Source organism: Tachysurus fulvidraco, chromosome 6 (assembly GCF_022655615.1).
Source record: "Tachysurus fulvidraco isolate hzauxx_2018 chromosome 6, HZAU_PFXX_2.0, whole genome shotgun sequence".
NCBI lineage: Eukaryota > Metazoa > Chordata > Actinopteri > Siluriformes > Bagridae > Tachysurus > Tachysurus fulvidraco.
The window spans coordinates 23,614,696-23,634,260 of NC_062523.1; the positions used below are offsets into that span (position 1 = coordinate 23,614,696).

Consider the following 19,565-nt stretch of genomic DNA (forward strand, 5'->3'; position numbering starts at 1 on the left):
TTCAAATAATCAAACAGTATTAGAATAAGTAAAAGTAATTAAAATGCAAAGATAATAACAAACCAAGAAACACTCTCCAAGTGTAAGCCTGCATTTGTTCTCTGATGCACCCACTATTAGCAATAACTGAGTATAACACACTAAGCTTGCCTCTAGTTGAATGCACACTAATAACTGGTTCCAGAACCCTTTTTATACCATTTATTACTATGTTTCTTAACGATATTATGCATCTTGACAACATTGTTTCTTAACAACATCCTGTCAGGCTTCTCAAACATATTTGCAGTTGCTTACTGTGTGCTACAGCTTAAGCACACACAGTAAGCAACTGCAAATATGTTTGAGAATATATTACAAACCTTGTTGTATCAGATGAACCTTTCAATGTTACTCACTGTCTTGACGTTTAAACATGCTGCTGAACATTATATCATTTCTTGAGCATACAAAAGATTGCATAAGTTCATATAAAAAGTAAAGAAAATGTATCATTCTTTAAAATGGAAAAGAAAACTTATAGCATTTCTATAATCTTCTTTCAGCCAAAATGGGTCTTTATCCAACTGTCTAGGTACAGTGTCTGTTCGTCCTTTTGTTGAAACAGCTTCCTTATGGATCTCTTCTTCACAATTTAATCAGATACATTCAATTTCTTTATTTCGTTCAACAGTTTCCCCATTTCCTCTAGTTTATTCTTCCTTGCTTTCTGTCTTTGTTGTCTTCTATTTTGTTTTTCTCTTTTTGTTGCATTAATTTCACATTGTTTCTTTATTGAATTGGATGAGGTTGTCACATAAGAATAACCACATGCATGTGGTATGGTAGGTACTCCACTCCTACAATTTCTAACAACAAGCTCTATACTATAGATACATGACATAAGCATAACATAAGCATAACTAGACATACCTCTAACCAGTGTTGTGGAATAAAATCTACTCAGAGGCTTTGTAAACAATGTAGACTTTTTACTATACAATCAAAAAAAGTTGATTCAGTCTGCAGAGTTGGCCACACCCTGGCCTCATGCAATATTTTGCTTTTAAGTCTGAAGCTATCCTGTCTAACCAGATTTTACACATAGATTACATTTCATTCCGATTTCACGATACATAGGCCCTCGGTTACACTCTTGATTAATCATCCATTGATCATTTTTGATAGATTTTGCACTGGTCATGTATGAGTAAATATACCCTTTGATTGATTGATTGATTAAAATATTTCATTGCCCCTGGGTTTGTTTATATTGTATCAATAAATGTCGAAATGTGTTTGAAATGTGTTCAATTGTGTTTTTTGAATGTTTAAAACTTAAAATAAATAAGTAAATAAATAAATAAATAAATAAATAAATAAACAAATAAATAAATATAAATAAAAGATAAATAAGAGAAATAACATTATTTGAATTGCACTATTGGACAACTGCTACAGGGCTGTTGGATGACATGTACATGAATTTCATTACATTTGTTTTTGAAAATAAATACTAAAAAATCTGCAAGCAAAGTATTAAGTTAAATAGTAAAAGGAGTTAAAACAAACAATGATAATAGTTTCAAAATAAATAAGCAGTTCATTAATATTGGTATTGGTGTTAAATGTGTTTATTGGGTTATAATGTCTATCAAGCAGTTGAGCAGATTAAAACCTAAGCCTCGCCCACTTTTTCCAATATACCTGTCACGATGTGACACGGTGAGACAAAGGCGAGTAAGGATCCAAACGCAGTTTAAGGTTTTTACTAAACAAAACACAAACAAACAGGCAGGCAACGTGGAACAAACAGGAAACGGGAACATGGACATGCACACACCAACACGACCAACAACATTGAAGTGAACAGACAGAGTATATATGGTGAACAGAAACCAATCACAAAACAGAGACAGACAAGGACTAAGACAAAACACCTGGGGAAGAGATTGAATGTAATTAGTGTCCATGGTAACAGATAGGTGGGCGGGGTCAACAATTAACATCAGGGAGAGACGGCAGACAGAAACAAGGGGAAAACACAGACAGACACATTACAGAGCCCCCCCCCTACGAGCGGCTTCCAGACGCTCCCAAGTCCACAAAACCCAGTTCAGGCGGGTGGAGCGAAGGCGCAACCAGGGTGGGAGGGCGGGTCGGGTTCGTGTAGTGGTGGCGCCCGCCGAGCAGGAGGCCGGGGTGGCGCCAGCCAAGCCGGAGGCCAGGGCGGCGCCAGCAGAGCCGGAGGCCAGGGCGGCGCCGGCAGAGCAGGAGGCCAGGGCGGCGCCGGCAGAGCAGGAGGCCAGGGCGGCGCCGGGAGAACAGGAGGCCAGGGCGGCGCCGGGAGAACAGGAGGCCAGGGCGGCGCCGGGAGAACAGGAGGCCAGGGTGGTGCCGGAGGCAGAGCCAGAGACCAGAGCAGGACCGGGGACCAGGGTGGTGCTGGAGGCGGAGCCGGAGGCCAGAGCAGAACCAGAGACCAGGGTGGTGCTGGAGGCGGAGCCAGAGACCAGAGCAGGACCGGAGACCAGGGTGGTGCTGGAGGCGGAGCCGGAGGCCAGAGCAGAACCAGAGACCAGGGTGGTGCTGGAGGCGGAGCCAGAGACCAGAGCAGGACCGGCGACCAGGGCGGTGCTGGAGTCGGAGCCAGAGACCAGAGCAGGACCGGAGACCAGGGTGGTGCTGGAGGCGGAGCCAGAGACCAGAGCAGGACCGGGGACCAGGGTGGTGCTGGAGGCGGAGCCAGAGACCGGAACGGAGTTGGCAGCCAGGGTGGTGCTTTGGGCCTATGAACAGGGACAGGAGGTAGAAGGGCTGGCAAGTCCAGCGAAGCAAAACACAGGGAAACAGAAACAGGCATAGGTTCAGGCCAGGCAGAGAGTTCAGGTAGTTTGGGTGTCATGATGTCGACCGCGTCCTCTGACTCAGTCATTTCGGTCGACCCGGCCGATTCGGCTGGTTCCGTCAGCTCGGCCGGTTCCGTCGACCCGGTCGGTTCGGCAGGTTCCGTCGACCCGGTCGGTTCCGCGGGTTCCGTCGACCTGGTCAGTTCGGCAGGTTCCGCCGACCCTGCAGGTTCCGTCGACCCGGTCGGTTCGGCAGGTTCTGTCGACCCTGCAGGTTCCGTCGACCCGGTCGGTTCAGCAGGTTCCGTCGACCCGGTCGGTTCCGTCGACCCGGTCGGCTCGGCAGGTTCCATCGACCCGGTCGGTTCCGTCGACCCGGTCGGCACGGCAGGTTCCATCGACCCGGTCGGTTCCGTCGACCCGGTCGGCTCGGCAGGTTCGGCAGGTTCCATCGACCCGGACGGTTCGGCAGGTTCCTTCAGCCCGGTCGGTTCCGGAGGCAGGTTCCATCGACTCCATCGACCCGGTCGGTTCCGTCGACCCGGACGGTTCTGCAGGTTCCTTCGACCCGGTCGGTTCCGTCGACCCGGTCGGTTCGGCAGGTTCCATCGACCCGGTCGGTTCGGCAGGTTCCATCGACCCGGACGGTTCGGCAGGTTCCTTCGGCCCGGTCGGTTCCGTCGACCCGGACGGTTCTGCAGGTTCCGTCGACCCGGTCGGTTCCGTCGACCCGGTCGGTTCCGTCGACCCGGTCGGCTCGGCAGGTTCGGCAGGTTCCATCGACCCGGTCGGTTCCGTCGACCCGGTCGGTACGGCAGGTTCTGTCGACCCTGCAGGTTCCGTCGACCCGGTCGGTTCAGCAGGTTCCGTCGACCCGGTCGGTTCCGTCGACCCAGTCGGTTCCGTCGACCCGGTCGGTTCGGCAGGTTCCATCGACCCGGACGGTTCGGCAGGTTCCTTCAGCCCGGTCGGTTCCGGAGGCAGGTTCCATCGACTCCATCGACCCGGTCGGTTCCGTCGACCCGGACGGTTCTGCAGGTTCCTTCGACCCGGTCGGTTCCGTCGACCCGGTCGGTTCGGCAGGTTCCATCGACCCGGTCGGTTCGGCAGGTTCCATCGACCCGGACGGTTCGGCAGGTTCCTTCGGCCCGGTCGGTTCCGTCGACCCGGACGGTTCTGCAGGTTCCGTCGACCCGGTCGGTTCCGTCGACCCGGTCGGTTCCGTCGACCCGCTCGGCTCGGCAGGTTCGGCAGGTTCCATCGACCCGGTCGGTTCCGTCGACCCGGTCGGTACGGCAGGTTCCATCGACCCGGTCGGTTCCGTCGACCCGGTCGGTTCGGCAGGTTCCGTCGACCCGGTCGGTTCCGTCGACCCAGTCGGTTCCGTCGACCCGGTCGGTTCGGCAGGTTCCGTCGACCCGGTTCGGTTCCGTCGACCCGGTCGGTTCCGTCGACCCGGTCGGTTCGGCAGGTTCCATCGACCCGGACGGTTCGGCAGGTTCCTTCAGCCCGGTCGGTTCCGGAGGCAGGTTCCATCGACTCCATCGACCCGGTCGGTTCCGTCGACCCGGACGGTTCTGCAGGTTCCTTCGACCCGGTCGGTTCCGTCGACCCGGTCGGTTCGGCAGGTTCCATCGACCCGGTCGGTTCGGCAGGTTCCATCGACCCGGACGGTTCGGCAGGTTCCTTCGGCCCGGTCGGTTCCGTCGACCCGGACGGTTCTGCAGGTTCCGTCGACCCGGTCGGTTCCGTCGACCCGGTCGGTTCCGTCGACCCGCTCGGCTCGGCAGGTTCGGCAGGTTCCATCGACCCGGTCGGTTCCGTCGACCCGGTCGGTACGGCAGGTTCCATCGACCCGGTCGGTTCCGTCGACCCGGTCGGTTCGGCAGGTTCCGTCGACCCGGTCGGTTCCGTCGACCCAGTCGGTTCCGTCGACCCGGTCGGTTCGGCAGGTTCCGTCGACCCGGTTCGGTTCCGTCGACCCGGTCGGTTCCGTCGACCCGGTCGGCTCAGCAGGTTCCGTCGACCCGGTCGGTTCCGTCGACCCGGTCGGTTCCGGCGACCCGGCTGGTTCCGGCAACCCGGCTGGTCCAGCTGGCGGCTTAGGGATGCCGGACGCCTGAGCCGACCTCATCGGGGTATCCGCCAGTTTGGAGACCAGCCGGTTAGCACGGACCTCAGCCGAGCTCGCCGGTACGGTAGCCATGGGAACTGGCTCCATCACGGATGTGCACGGGACTGGTCTGGGCGGAGGCACTGTGGAGCATTCGGGCGTCCGTGGCTGATTCCACTCTGTGGCCCACGGATCCCGATGCTTGCTGCCCCCCCCCAAAAAATACTTACGGCCGGCTTCCGTCTCTACAGTGCTCACGCTCAGCGTGGACCCGTCCAGGAGCAACGCCAAGTTGACGAACTCCGAGAATGTCTTTATTTCTCTGGTAGACGGCATCAAATACCGCAGGATCTCCCTTAGTCCGTGCTTAAAAATGTCTTTGAGCGCCTTCTCATCGAAGTTGACCTCGCTGCACAGGTCCAAGAATACCTCCGTGTACTCCTCAACTGGGGCGTCCTCCTGACGTAGGCAAAACAGGAGTTCTGCTGGATCCATTGGGGGTTGGTCGTTCTGTCACGATGTGACACGGTGAGACAAAGGCGAGTAAGGATCCAAACGCAGTTTAAGGTTTTTACTAAACAAAACACAAACAAACAGGCAGGCAACGCGGAACAAACAGGAAACGGGAACATGGACATGCACACACCAACATGACCAACAACATTGAAGTGAACAGACAGAGTATATATGGTGAACGGAAACCAATCACAAAACAGAGACAGACAAGGACTAAGACAAAACACCTGGGGAAGAGATTGAATGTAATTAGTGTCCATGGTAACAGATAGGTGGGCGGGGTCAACAATTAACATCAGGGAGAGACGGCAGACAGAAACAAGGGGAAAACACAGACAGACACATTACAATACCACTGCACCAAAAAAATATATATGGGTAAAATGATTAGGTGATATGTTCAGTGTACAGTCTTTTTATTTATGAAATTCTTGGTATCAGCCTTCTTATCTCTGCAACCTATTGTACATTGTTACAAGACAGACATAGTACAGCACATAACGCAATAGTAGTGCATAGTAGGTTTCTCATCTCAGCCAAGTATTCCTATTCAGTTTTTTTTTTTGGTAATCAGTCCTAATCAGTCCTATTATATCAGTGTTTTCATTACTATCTGTTAGACAAGGCCTATACAATTCAAAGTCTTGCATTAAGTAAGGCTAAACCTGCTGGAATATACTGTACACTCATCAGTGAGCTATATACATCAGTGACACCTTTGGAGTAATTTTGAGGTCCAGCCCTTCAGTAGCTATTTTTGAAAAATCAGACTGCCATAACAATAGTTAGAATTTGGTAACGGGAAATCTGGCACAGCAAGGAAAGAAAAAAAATGTCTTTTTGTGATAAAGAAGCTGAAATCAAATCTGGATTTAGTTGATCCTACAGCTAATAATTCATGAAAGAATCATTTAGTTTATGCAATAATAACAAAAAGAATGTTACAAAGGATGAAGTTTAAATGTTAATAAATGTTTAAAGGTTATCTGGTATATACCTGCTCTCTATTGCATGTACAGTGTACAGTACATGCCTAAAAATTCCTGAATAGCACAAAAATAACCAAATCTCTAAATGTTGAATTAGTATCCATTCTCCCTGATGAGCCAGAAGGGGTGGAGTTTCCACAAAGTTAGTACAAATGTGGATGCGTAGTTCCTGTATTTCAAAATAGTCTCCTACACCTTTCTAAGAAGCTCACTTTGGAACTGCAGTTTTAAACAAAGATGACAACATATTCAAAGAGAGGTATACCTGTAAGCTCGGTAAGTATTTATGGGCTATAACTAAGTTAAACTACAACCAGCTATCATCTTTGTATACTGTAAATTAATTTGAATAAAATTGTATAGTCACAGGTTACTTTGTATGGCTAGAACTTTAACTGCCGCATACCTATTATGTATATCTAGTTACAGTGTAGTTTCTCGGAAACTAATTACCATATGCCTAGATAACTTTCACTTTTATTTCTTCCTTACTATCCCCAGACAGTGTGATTGTTTTTAGGCAGGAATGGGCTTGTTCTTTTAAAGCTTTTAAAGCCAACCAACAAATCCATTTCTTTAATCCTACTCTTAACTGGTGCTACTGATACCTAAAACTGTAAAGTGTTGTCCTGTCAGTTACAAAAGTTTGCAGAAGAGGGCAGGCAAGTGTTTTTGGGTAACTGTTTTAATACAATTTATATGTATTTTACTGTGTGCTGAGCAACATCATGCCCAATATGTACAAAAACAACATGCAATTTTCGGAAAGAAAAAGATTCCTTAATACATTCACACTCAACACTTGGCTACAATTCAGGATCAGGCTATAATCCAGAATCCTAAAACTTGAACAGACAAGTTTTTGGAATCTTAAAGAACTCTTCCATCCTGTCCTTTAACCTATGATCACCTCTCCTACAAAACAGGGAGTGGGTGAGATTCATAAGAAAAAACGAGAAGCAACATGCTTTTATTATCATTTTATTAGACTTTTTTCATTTAGCTTGTATGTTCTACTCAAAACACTGATAATTTGCAAAATATATAGAGCTATATATAAATGAAATAAATCCTCAAAAGTTGATGAGGTTAAGGTACTTCATTATCATATTGTTTTCCTCCTAAAGGTAAGTCCACAGTATCTGCACACAAACTCTACTAGCCACACCTGGCCCTTCAGTGCAGTAGCAGAACTTATTGGTGAGTCAAAATTACTTTTATAATCTTTTATTGTTTTCTGGACCACTTTGTATAAACAGTTGAAATCTTTCACATTCTAGATAATAGGCAGTATTTTGGCTGCTTACATTTTAGAGATTAACCCTTAAGAATCCCACACCTCCCACTCACAGCCCTGACCCATCTGGACACCAGGAGGGAAATTACTTGAAAAATTTTATTGACTAAAATTCAGATTTTAACACTATAATTCCCTTCTGTATGTCAGTGTTGTATAAAGTACTAGAAAGCAATACTCGAGTAAAAGTACAAGTATCGCACTAGAAAAAGACTTTGGTAGAAGTGAAAGTCACCTTTTAGAATATTACTCAAGTAAAAGTCTTAGAGTATCTGATTTTTACTGTACTTAAGTATCAAAAGTAATTTTCTGATATTTAATGTACTTAAGTATTTGAAGTAAAAGTAAAAAGTAAAATTTCATTGATTTTCAGTTGGTATAAGAGCAGGGGCAGTTCTAGGGTTTCATCTTTAGGGGTTTTAGCCCTCAGTGAGAATTTAAAACAAGACAAGTTTTATATTATATATTATATGACTACATAGTAAGCCAAAAGTTATGGTATTATTAAATGGCAAAAATGGACACCAAAATTTTATGCATGATGTAATGAGGCCAGTCTTGAATCAAATCAGTTCATGTATGTGTGCATTCTCTACAAACAGTATGTCCAATGAATGCAGTCACTAATAAACAAATATTCACAAGACAAAGACCAAATCAATAAATGTTATTTTTATTTAGTATTGAATGGATTGTTTGCATTAATATTTTGTTTGTGCTATCAACTCTGGTAATAAGAATAGTGAAATTTCACTGCTTTTGATTACCGTATTTGCGGCTTTCAGCCGAATAAACGCCTCCAGCTCTGACCACGCGTGCACGCTGCACGTGCCTGTGCTTCTCCCTAGCGCGCGCGGACGTGCGTAATGCAATCTAGGAGCAGTGATTCGCCAAACCTCCCTTATTGCAGTCACACACATTTGTAGTACCGAGTAACGAAGATGCTTAGTGGAAATATAACGGAGTAAAAGTATACATTTTGTCTAGGAAATGTAGTGGAGTTAAAGTGAAAGTTGACATAAATTTAAATAGCGAAGTAAAGAACAGATACGTGAAATTTCTACTTAAGTACGGTAACGAAGTATTTGTACTTCGTTACATTACAACACTGCTGTATGTACTTGTTTTGAAACTGTCACTCACAGCTCGCATTTATAAAACACATTTTAACGCATGTTGCAAAGTAGGTATGCTCAGTTTCCTTTGTCTTGTTATTTTCCAATGCGATGTCTTACCATTGATTATTCTGTTTTTTTCTTTTTAAAATCCTTGACTCGCTTGCTGTTTTTTCTTGCCTCAAATTCTCTTATGATGTGACTTCTAAGACTGCCTTCTACAAGGAAAAGCTGGAAACTGCTGCTTGTGATATTCATAATCTTGACAACATCTTTTCTTTTCTACTTACCCCCCAGCTTCTCATGCACCAACCTTTCGTACTGCGTCATTTCTACCCCAAATCGTATTCTGTAGTATTCCCCTATTTCACTTGCACATTTTGCTAAGCTAGCAACAGAATTCTTGTCATGCAATTATACTACCTATCCACTGGATCATGGACGTGATCTCAGCATGTCTGCAGACACCTCATAATTGATTGCAGCTCATAAGCTTAAACTTAAACTCACCAAAACCTAACTACTTTTCATCCAAATCAATTCAGTATCATCTCAAGATCTTTGAATCTGCCTTATTAACTCACTGATCTCACCTTTAATCACTGCATGCAACATTTGGATTAACAAGGAGAATCAAAGCTTCAACAATCAACATTTCCTCTCATATTGATCCTCAAAAATATCAGAACGCTTTGTCCATTTCTATCTACACTGGCCACTAAGGTGCTGTGCTTGTTTAGACAACTTTTTGATTGTAAGTATGCCTCTGAGAGCCATTTAATCAGTGGACAAATGGACCTGCACCCATGTAGTTTCTGGAGGTGCTTTGACAGATTGGAGTTGCTGTTTATCCCAGTAGATAGGACCTTCGAACCAGAAAGGCACAGTTACATTTGACTAAACGTCTTTTGTCTTTATGCTCAACTAAAGTGAAATAATGAGCATATTTCCACTTTGAGAAACTCATCTTGCTCCCGCCTTGACTCACCATTACGGCCGCATATACTTGAATAAACAAAAACACGCCCACAGTGAGTCATCTTCGTGTTTACAGTGGTTGGCATCCACCAATCCTACAATGCGTTGCTGCTGTAAATATGTTATGCTGTAGGCTACACTTCAGCCAAAATGAATTCATTTAAAAAAGTAACGGACAACAGCACCATACGGTAACGGTAACGGAGTTAATTTATTTAAAAAGTAATGCGCTAGAGTATCAGTTACTGTCAAAAGTAACTGAATTACAGTAACGCGTTACTGCCCAACACTGGTAGTAAGTTATAACAGAGTAATTGTGGAAACGTCAGAAGTGGGATTCGATAAGAGGAAATTATGCTCCTCAATAGAATGCGTGTAACATTACTGTCACTTTGTGGGAATATTTAAGCAAAATGCATGGAAGTGCACAGAAGCAGGTTGGGAAACCGCTCTTGGTTGTACTTGGCCATATACTTTGCTTAGCCCAGCTATAATACCTCATTGAGTGGCAGGTTTATAAACTTATAAGCAGTTTATTATTATAACATGTAAGAGACTAGTAGGTATGGAGGTTCCTCTTTGTGGTCTAGCCAAAGTATGGACTCCATTTCCCATAACACATTGCAGTCTACATAAAAGGGAGCACTGATTTCCACTTCCCACAATCACCTGTGATTCAACAATAGAAAGACTTCTGATTGCAATACACCTATTTTCAACTGTTATACATTCAGGGCATACCCGTACTGTATATGTACAGTTTCCTGTCCTTTACTAAACCATTTTTTTTTATCCTTGCCTGACTCGTGGTTTACAAAAAAACTCCAAGCAAACCTGCACTTGCACCCTCCTCAGTGTAAAGCACATAAATTTTTTATTTAACCCTGACACGCTGAAAATGCAATAGACTGTCATTTGTTCCAGGGTGTAATCTTAGTCACACATCAAAATATTGTCCTGAACAGAATAAAGACGTACCTAAAGTTTTTAAGCTGTCTAAAAATGTAAGTAACATTAGACAATATTTGAATTTCCTCCTTTTTTCTATTGGCAGACAATGCTTATGACCCAGATGTCAATGCAAAACAGCTCTGGATTACAAAAAGTGTGTTTAAACACCAGGACTGCCTCATCTTTTTGGATAATGGAAATGGCATGGACTATGAGAAGATGTACAAAATGCTCAGGTGTGTCAGGAAGCTTGTGATTGTCTGTCAGATGGCAATTATATATTTCACGTTTTTAATTTATTTCAGTCTAAACTAACTGTGTAAACAGTAATCAATTCCTCAATTTACTGACAGAGCTCTCTCTCTCTCTCTCTCTCTCTCTCTCTCTCTCTCTCTCTCTCTCTCTCTCTCCCTCTCTCTCTCTCTCCCTCTCTCAGTTTTGGCTTCAGTGATAAGAAGCAGTTAAAAAAACATGTTCCAGTTGGTCTTTATGGTAACGGTTTTAAGTCCGGCTCCATGCGCTTGGGAAAGGATGCCATTGTTTTCTCAAAGAAAGCTGACACCATGTGTGTGGGTCTGCTGTCACAGACTTACCTCGAGAGGACAGGAGCACATATTGTCCAAGTTCCTATTGTCTCATTCACATACACTGGACAGACAGATATCCTTTACCTAGTAACAGAGTGAAAGATGGATCAATTTTATAGGAATGGTGTACAGAAATATTGCATATAAAATTTGTTTTACAGGAGACTTTATCACTGCAAGAAATTAAATAATGATTAAAAACTAATTAAAAAAATTAATGAATAGCCAACAACCTAAGTGCTAAGTTCTTCAGTTTAGTACATTTCATGCAGTAACTACTGTGGATTATTCCATGATCAGTGGGTGAAATAAATGCTGAACATCAATTCACCAATTTTCTCAGAAATAAATTTTCTAAAGGTGCTGTTGGCATGATGTCAGGGATCCACCAGCCACACCTTCACCTAATCCACACATGAACACAAAACAAAAAAGTTCCGAAATTAAGTGATGTGTAGTAAAATGAAATGACAGAAAAAAGTACTGAACATGCTTATTGAAATCTAATTAATACTTTGTACAAAAGCCTTTGAAGGTAATGACAGCTTCAAGATACCTTCTGTATGGGGAAACTAGTCACATGCAATACTCAGGTGTGATTTTGGTCCATTCCTTCACACAGTCTTCAAGTCTTTAAGGTTCCGTGGGCCTTTTTTATGAACTCTGATCTTTAGTTCTTTCCATAGATTTTCTATTGGATTCAAGTATGGTGATTGGCAGGGCCCTTCTAGAAGTTTATTTTCTTTATCTGAAAGCAATTACAAGTTTCCATTGCTGTGTGTTTGGAATCATTGTATTGCTGAAATGTCCACCCTTGTTTCATCTTCATCATCCTCGTACAAGGCAGCAAATCCGTACCAAGAAATTCTCGGTACATTTTTTTCATTCATCCTTCCTTCAATTATATGAAGTTTGCTAGTTCCATCTGCTGAAAACAGCCCCACACCATGATCTTCCCACCTCCAAATTTCATTGTCGGTATGGTGATTTATGGTTATGTGCAGTGCCATTCTCCAAATATGGAGTGTATTATGGCATCCAAACAGTTAAATTTTGGTCTCACCTGACCAGACTATATTCTCCCAATATTTCACAGGCTTGTCCAAATGTTGTGCAGCAAAACTTAAATGAAACAGCTGGTATTAATTTGTGTGACCTTTGTGTTCTTTGCTCCTTAACCTCACTGCTCACTCAGTGCCACACCAGAGCATGCAGAGAGTCTTCGAGATATCCTGGAGCATTCTTTGTTTAACACTGAGGAAGAACTGTTTTCTCAGTTCAAAGTTATTGAAAGTCTTGCGAAACTAAGTGGAACCTGCATCATAATCTGGAACCTACGCAGGTGAGTTTTATTTGCCTTAATATATATTTATATGAGAACTCTGTGTAGGTTAAGGATGTGGATACTACATTTTACTGTAAGAGAGAAGTGTAATATAAATATAAACTATTATTATTGTGATATTGTAATGTAGTCAATGAATGAAATTTACTACTCTGCTACTCTAAATTTACTATTACTACCTTATTTACTAAACTGCTGAAGACTACGAGCAATATTATTAGTTGTATGAAATTACACCATCATTTCTTACCTGGTTTTAACCTCCAATTATTAAACTGCAGAAAATCTTCAGGAGAATTAGAATTTGATTTCTTGAAAGACCCCAAAGACATCCGGATCCTTGATGATGTGTACAATACATTCAGGAAGTCAAACAAGCGTCAGAATCAGGAGAGCATGTCAGTGCCTGAGAGTGTTTATTCACTACGGGTAAGAATTAATCACCAAATATTATATAAATGTTGACTTGTCTGTGTTTACTTGTCATTTCATGTGAAAGGGGTCATTTTAGAAAACAGGGTTTCAGATAATATATAAGAAATCACATATATCTGGCTGGACACATGGATTTAAGTGTGAGTTGTTTATTTACAATTCATAACATAAGACAAATTGTTATCAAACTGAGGTTCAACATCAGAAAAACAATAAAGGAAAATCAATATCAAAGTGAAATGAGAAATCTTAATTATAAACCAAAGATTGTCAGCAGGGAAACAATGACCAAATGCACACAGAATATAAAAAGTATAAAGTACACAGTAGATGTAAATCATCCACTTATCCCTGTTTAAATGGGAGGTTTTTGTGTTTAGTAAAAGTGGTGATCAATTACTGTACATACTGTGTACACTCATATATAATAAGGTATGCAGTTATGCTCAGAATGAACCAATGACATTCACTATCATATTTAATGGTAATGTTCCTATACCTGTTGTGAAGTGATTTTTAATAATCCCAAGCAATTTAGTTTCTGCTTTAAAGGCATTTATGGGATCTTAATGTGAAAAAGTATTATGAGTATAAAAGAAATTCCAACTTTGGTGCATAAGAACACACAGTGACGTCTATCATCAAATTGAAAATTGAGCACTGCAGTGATCACCAAGAATAACTGTCCCTCTATAATAGTTAAGAGACCAACAGCAACATTAAAGCAGCTACAGGAACACCTAGTCACTAACTGTATGAGATAACAATCTCATATTTTTTTTCATTTCCCTGGGCTTTGAGGTAGGGTAGCTAAATGGAAGAAAAAAGTTTGAAAAGGTATCCAAGGTTGAAATCAAATCTAAAAGATTATGACAAATTTGCAAAGAATTTTTTTTCAATAAAAACTCTTTCGTAAATTGTCCATATTATGTTTTTGCTATCTTTGAATATGCTGTTTTGTACATTTCAGTAAATTGCTGTTTTGTACAAGTAAATAAAATACCTCATATAACTGCTGCTACTATATTAACTGTTCATTCCAGTACATTTAAGTACAGTCTCGTTTCATTGTGTACTTCATTAGCTATATATGGTTTAAATGACAGTAAAAGTTCCTTGACTTCTTGACATGACTTATGCAACCTGGTAACCATTGTATTTCTCTTAAACATTTCTATTCCATTTTCAACCTCATTTTGTTTCTACATTACATTTTACAGATATGTAGGTGAGTGAGAATGTGCTAAATGAATTGAAATGAGTTTATTCAGCAGCTCCTCCTCTTATCTGCAGGTGCAGTTTCAAGATGAAGTTTAACCACTGATCAATGTAAAGTCAAATCATTTTGATGTTTCTTTTTCTCTTGATCCAGGCATACTGTAATATCCTGTACCTGATTCCAAGAATGGATATTATCCTTCAAGGGCATAAGGTGGAAGCTCAGTCTATCATAACAACTCTAGCAAGGCCTTGTACAGACACATACAAACCTGAATGTCTCGTATCCTTCTACCAAATATTAAAGCACCAGAATGTAAACATATAACCAATGATGCACTAGAAAAAGTTATTAAATGATTCATATATTTTAAAGGTCATGAGACTTAATTTTTTATGTCAGAAAAAGGCAATAAAAATCACAATTGGCTACAACACAAAGAGCATGGAGAACTACGGATTGATGATGTACAACAAAAACCGGCTCATTAAAGCCTACGTGCGTGTCGCCTGCCAGCGGAAGGTGAGAATCATCCAGTTAGTTTAATGCTTAGTGCTTTATATCTCTTCAAACAAATCTAGAATTAACAGATTAACAGAGATGGAATGATATAAAGAACAAAGTCTGACCATATCAAAAAAATTTATATGTAAAAATGTATATATTTATTTAAAATTCTGGATTACAAGAATCAAAGGAAAGGTCTACAAGACAGTACGTCGAGGATATGTTTAGCAATTGTTAATATTCCCTAAGTAACACAATTAAATGCACATAGCCCAATATGCAAAACTATTTACACTGAGCAGCCATACCTTTAAAACAACCTGCCTAATAATGTGTAGGTCCCCCGTGTGCTATCAAAGCATTTCTGACCCATAAATGCATTGACACATCAAGGCCTCAGTAGATTGTGTTGTGGTACATGTTGTGGTATCTGGCCCCAAGATGTTAGAAGCAGATTCTTTAAATCCTTTTAGCTGTGAGGTGGAACCTCCATGGATCAGACTGGTTTATCCATCAAAGGCCAAGTCAACACCATGAACTCCTTGTTATGTCCTCAAACAATTCCTGAACTATTTTTGCAGCTTAGAAGGGAGCATTATTTCTTGAACATTGCCATTGATAATCATTAATAATTACTTCAGCTTTCGATGGATTCAATTTTAAAAGTCATCAGTGTATTTCATGGGTTTTCAGCATGCAAAAGATTACATGGGTTCCAGGTGTCATTTTATGAAGCAAACAAAATAATTCTTCTTTTATTCATGACATTTACAATGTTCATGTTCTGTTACCAGGGCAACCACACAGGACAAGGTGTTATCGGGGTTGTAGAGTGTAATCACCTCGTACCAACTCACAATAAGCAGGACTTTGATGACACTCAAGAGTACAGGTGTGTTTGAGTACAGTATAGTATACAATATGAGTATTACATGCTATTTTAGAAAGTTTTTTTAACATTGATGTAGGAAAATATGCTATATTGTGTTTGTGCAGGAACACCATGAAGAATCTAAATATTAAGCTTGAGCAATATTGGAAGACCTTCACTTATAGTCATCAAGAATTTAAGCCTGTTGATAATACTAAGTAAGTTTTAAAATGCCCTCTCTTTTCAACAGTTCCAATAATTATCACTGATATGTATGTCCAAATTGGTTGGAAGATTAAGGAATTACGTCACATTTTGTATGTTGCTTCCTCACATTTTTTCGATCAGAAATACTCACCTTGCTACTCACTGGCAACTGAGTCACTACCCACCTGTTCCAGGGCCAGATGTGTCTTATTCCAAATTTGCATATGGAATCGGTCATTAACTATTAATATGAAGTCTAATGAGCTGGCACTGCCAGTGAATTAAGCAATTATGCTAAACAATCAAAATAATCCATCAGATAAAGAGCAAAAGATGAATTGTGGGCAAACTATTTGGTTCTTTCTTAAAATAGTCAATAAACTACAGTAGTGAGCTCAGGAACACCAAAGGGCCTGGACAAACAGAAAACACATGATGGATGACAGAAGAATCTGTTCCCTAATGAAAGTAATAAGATGTAAAACATTCGTAAGACTCAAAAAAAGGAAAACCATATTAGTTTGCCAAAATACATCATTAAAAATCATATTTTCCTGTCCATAGGCACAACATCCTATGGGCAGATGAAACAACTGGGTAGATGCATGGCACTCATTTTATTCTCTAGGCATGCATGGCTGCCAATGAACTAGTTCCTTTGTGTTTGCTTTATTTATGACACGGTATCAGAGAACATGTTCAACCAGACTCCGCGAGCACTTGGAAATTTAATAACATAACTAGAACAAGAACATGATCATAATTACGTATTACATAGAAACAAAACTCAAACAGCAGGCATTGTGAGCAAGTTATGAGCGATGACTTGACAAAGGGTTGACACAAGAGGAAGGGTATAAATAGCAAACCACATTAGGAGTAAATCAAGAACAGGTGACAACATAAGAGACATGATCACATGACCTTCACAATGAACAGCAATACACCCATCGGTGTCCCCTAATACTTGGGCAGGAAATTGTCCCAGTCTCTGACAATTCACATGTCTGTAATTAATTTGTTTTTCTCAGAACTCCCACAGATGCAGCTCAGGTAACTTGCCCCAGGTTCTTGCCTGAGGTTTCTGATGAGGAACAACCTGGATACCTCAAAACACACAAAGGGCAGTGAGTAACAAATCCTTTCATTTCACAATAATTTGGCATTAATGATATATATTTAATACCAGAATGATTTTTTTTTCACCTTTAGAAAGAAGAGGACCCTGGACCAGTGTCAAGATAAAACAGAGAAGAAGAAATCCAAGCAAATCGATTTGGACAACAACATACCAGGGACATCAACATCCACAGCCTCACTTGTCATGTTTAACCAAGATACGAGTGAAAAGATAGTAGGAATAAAAAACATTAAAACACAAGCCAGCTCTAAACACCAACAGAACTTTGAAGATCAGCTTCTTACGGCCAAGCAGGAGATAAATCAGCTCCAAGTTAAGGTAAGAGATCAAGACATAGAACAAAAATGACAAATGCAACATATGTAAACAAATTCAGTGAGTTTGTTTCATGCCCTGTTACTGCAATTAAATCTTGTCCTTTTCTTTTTTTGTACAAAATTCTTACATAGGTGAACAGTCTGGAAGATGAGAAGTCTGCTTTGGCAAGCTGCTGTGAGAGCCTGAAGAAAGGCCGGTAAGATCTCCATTATGTAGATCAACACAATACCAATAAAATCAATCTGTATTATATTTTTATATGATGATATAAGTTGTGCAGTATATATAACAACATAATATAGTGTATGGTAGTTGACAATTAAGCCATAGTCTGTTCCTGCACTGAAATATTAAAACTCATATTGAGTTTTTCTTCTCTGAAGCCTCAGGTTAGGAGAACTCAGACAAAGTGTGGCATGTCTCCTGTTAAGCTTTGTCCCTGAAGTAATTCTTAAGCAGTTGGACAACGATTGTGAAGCTGTTGATGAAATTCTTACTCAGGTTATAAATAAGATCTCCCCGACAGAGGCAGCCTCTACATAAAAACCCATATGAGTATGGGTTCCCCTTTGAGTCTGGTTCTCTCAAGGTCTCTTCCTTCCATTCTAGGGAGTTTTCTAGGGACTTACTCATTGGGGATAAATACATACACATTTAAATGTATCTAATATTAATTTTGAATTGTGTATTCTACTAATCTTTATATTATTCTTTATATTAACCTTTGTTCTATGTTTATGTTCTGTAAATCCGCTTTGAGAAAATGTCAATTATACAAGCCCTATACAAGTACATTTGAATTGAATTTAATTGAAAAAACAGTGGTGGATTAATCAATAAAATTAACTTTTTAATTACTACACACAACTTTTTTTTTAATATGCCTGACTCTTATTCTGTTTAAATGCTTTTGAAAAAAGACATTAACTTTTTATTGTTTCCAGTGTATTTTTAAAATAAAATTGAAAAAGAAAGGTTTAGGCAGCTACTGCCTCAGCTCCTTTTGCTTTTAACCTTTTGTACATAGAATTAATTGCTTTTATATCACTATATAAGCATGTGTAAACCCATGTGTTTTTAAATGGTAAACTATTCAGCTCATGTGTTGGCTTAAAATCTTAAATTTTTTTCTATTTCCATTTTCTTAGTTCTGTGCTTAAAATGAACAATATCATACTTCAATGCTAGGCCAAAAATGTGTAAAATGTAGAAACTATATACAGCAGGTAGTTTGTTTGTATTATGCAATATAAGGTGCATATAGTTGGCCTGATTTGCTAAACTACATGATAATATACACAAATAAATAATGTTGAGCAGCTAGTAGGCAGGTTGTAGATTATTTATAAACCTACAACATTGTATATCACAAGATAAAGGAGAACATATAACTGAGACTATGTGTTTTAGGTCATTCAAATATTAATAAACCTTCCCTTTTCACTCAAAATAGGTAATTTATTTTATTAAATTTAGTTTTGATTTTTTGTTTTGCTTTCTTTGTGTTTCTTTGCTATCTTTGTTTCTGTTTATCTGTGTTTGAAATGCAATAAAAACACAACACCTTCTGTGCGTGTATATTTATTTATTTATTTATTTATTTATTTATTTATTTATTTATTTATTTATGTTAGGATCAATATGAAGCTGGTAATACAGTATGTGAAGTGGTTTTGCTCAACTGAGTACAGTCTGACTTTTTAAATAGAACACTGAGGGCAGAATTCATCCATTTTAGTATCAAATGTGTGCTTGTGATAATTGATAAAAGTTAATATGCTTTTCAAGTCTCTCAAATATTTTATTGTTTATTCCTGTACCTAGATAACCACTATTTTTATTTATTTTTTATAATAAAAAATATTTAATACATACACAATATGACATGGAGTGAAATGCTTGTTTTTACTGTCCAGATCATACAAATTTACAAATAATAAAATAAAAATAATAGTAAAAAATTCCAATAGAAACTCTGAACTGGACATTAGAAACTACTCCCTGAAGTAAAATATGCAGTAGTCATAGATCTGATTAAAGACTGCAATCAATTAAAATCTCCACAAACAGGCAAGTAACACTGTATGCATTTAAAAAATTTAAAAAAATAAATAAATAAATAAACAAAACAAAATAGAACAGAAAAAC

The 19,565-nt window shown here is 40.4% G+C and overlaps 1 protein-coding gene across 2 annotated transcripts; it reads left to right on the forward strand.

Moving 5' to 3' along the window:
- Nucleotides 1-6,583: 6,583 nt before the first annotated feature.
- Nucleotides 6,584-18,944, forward strand: LOC113641044 (MORC family CW-type zinc finger protein 3-like). Of its 2 annotated transcripts, XM_027143631.2 has the most exons (14): nucleotides 6,584-6,722; nucleotides 7,574-7,646; nucleotides 10,891-11,023; nucleotides 11,224-11,447; nucleotides 12,566-12,716; nucleotides 13,001-13,148; nucleotides 14,527-14,655; nucleotides 14,776-14,895; nucleotides 15,675-15,772; nucleotides 15,877-15,969; nucleotides 16,990-17,085; nucleotides 17,171-17,417; nucleotides 17,549-17,613; nucleotides 17,801-18,944. In XM_027143631.2, exons 1-14 carry the CDS (start codon nucleotides 6,684-6,686, stop codon nucleotides 17,958-17,960), a joined length of 1,776 nt encoding a protein of 591 aa, XP_026999432.2. In that variant the 5' UTR covers nucleotides 6,584-6,683; the 3' UTR covers nucleotides 17,961-18,944. The 2 variants fall into 2 exon arrangements, with proteins under 2 accessions (XP_026999432.2, XP_047670962.1); XM_047815006.1 differs by lacking the exon at nucleotides 11,224-11,447 and having other exon boundaries at nucleotides 12,570-12,716.
- The last annotated feature ends 621 nt before the right edge of the window (nucleotides 18,945-19,565 follow it).

What these genes read in the sequence shown, in the direction of transcription:
- LOC113641044 (XM_027143631.2), top strand. Translation starts at nt 6,684, where the DNA reads ATGACAACATATTCAAAGAGAGGTATACCTGTAAGCTCG. An exon ending in AAGATGTACAAAATGCTCAG is followed by an intron (nt 11,024 to 11,223) that starts GTGTGTCAGGAA and finishes TCCCTCTCTCAG; the next exon opens with TTTTGGCTTCAGTGATAAGA. An exon ending in AGAGTGTTTATTCACTACGG is followed by an intron (nt 13,149 to 14,526) that starts GTAAGAATTAAT and finishes CTCTTGATCCAG; the next exon opens with GCATACTGTAATATCCTGTA.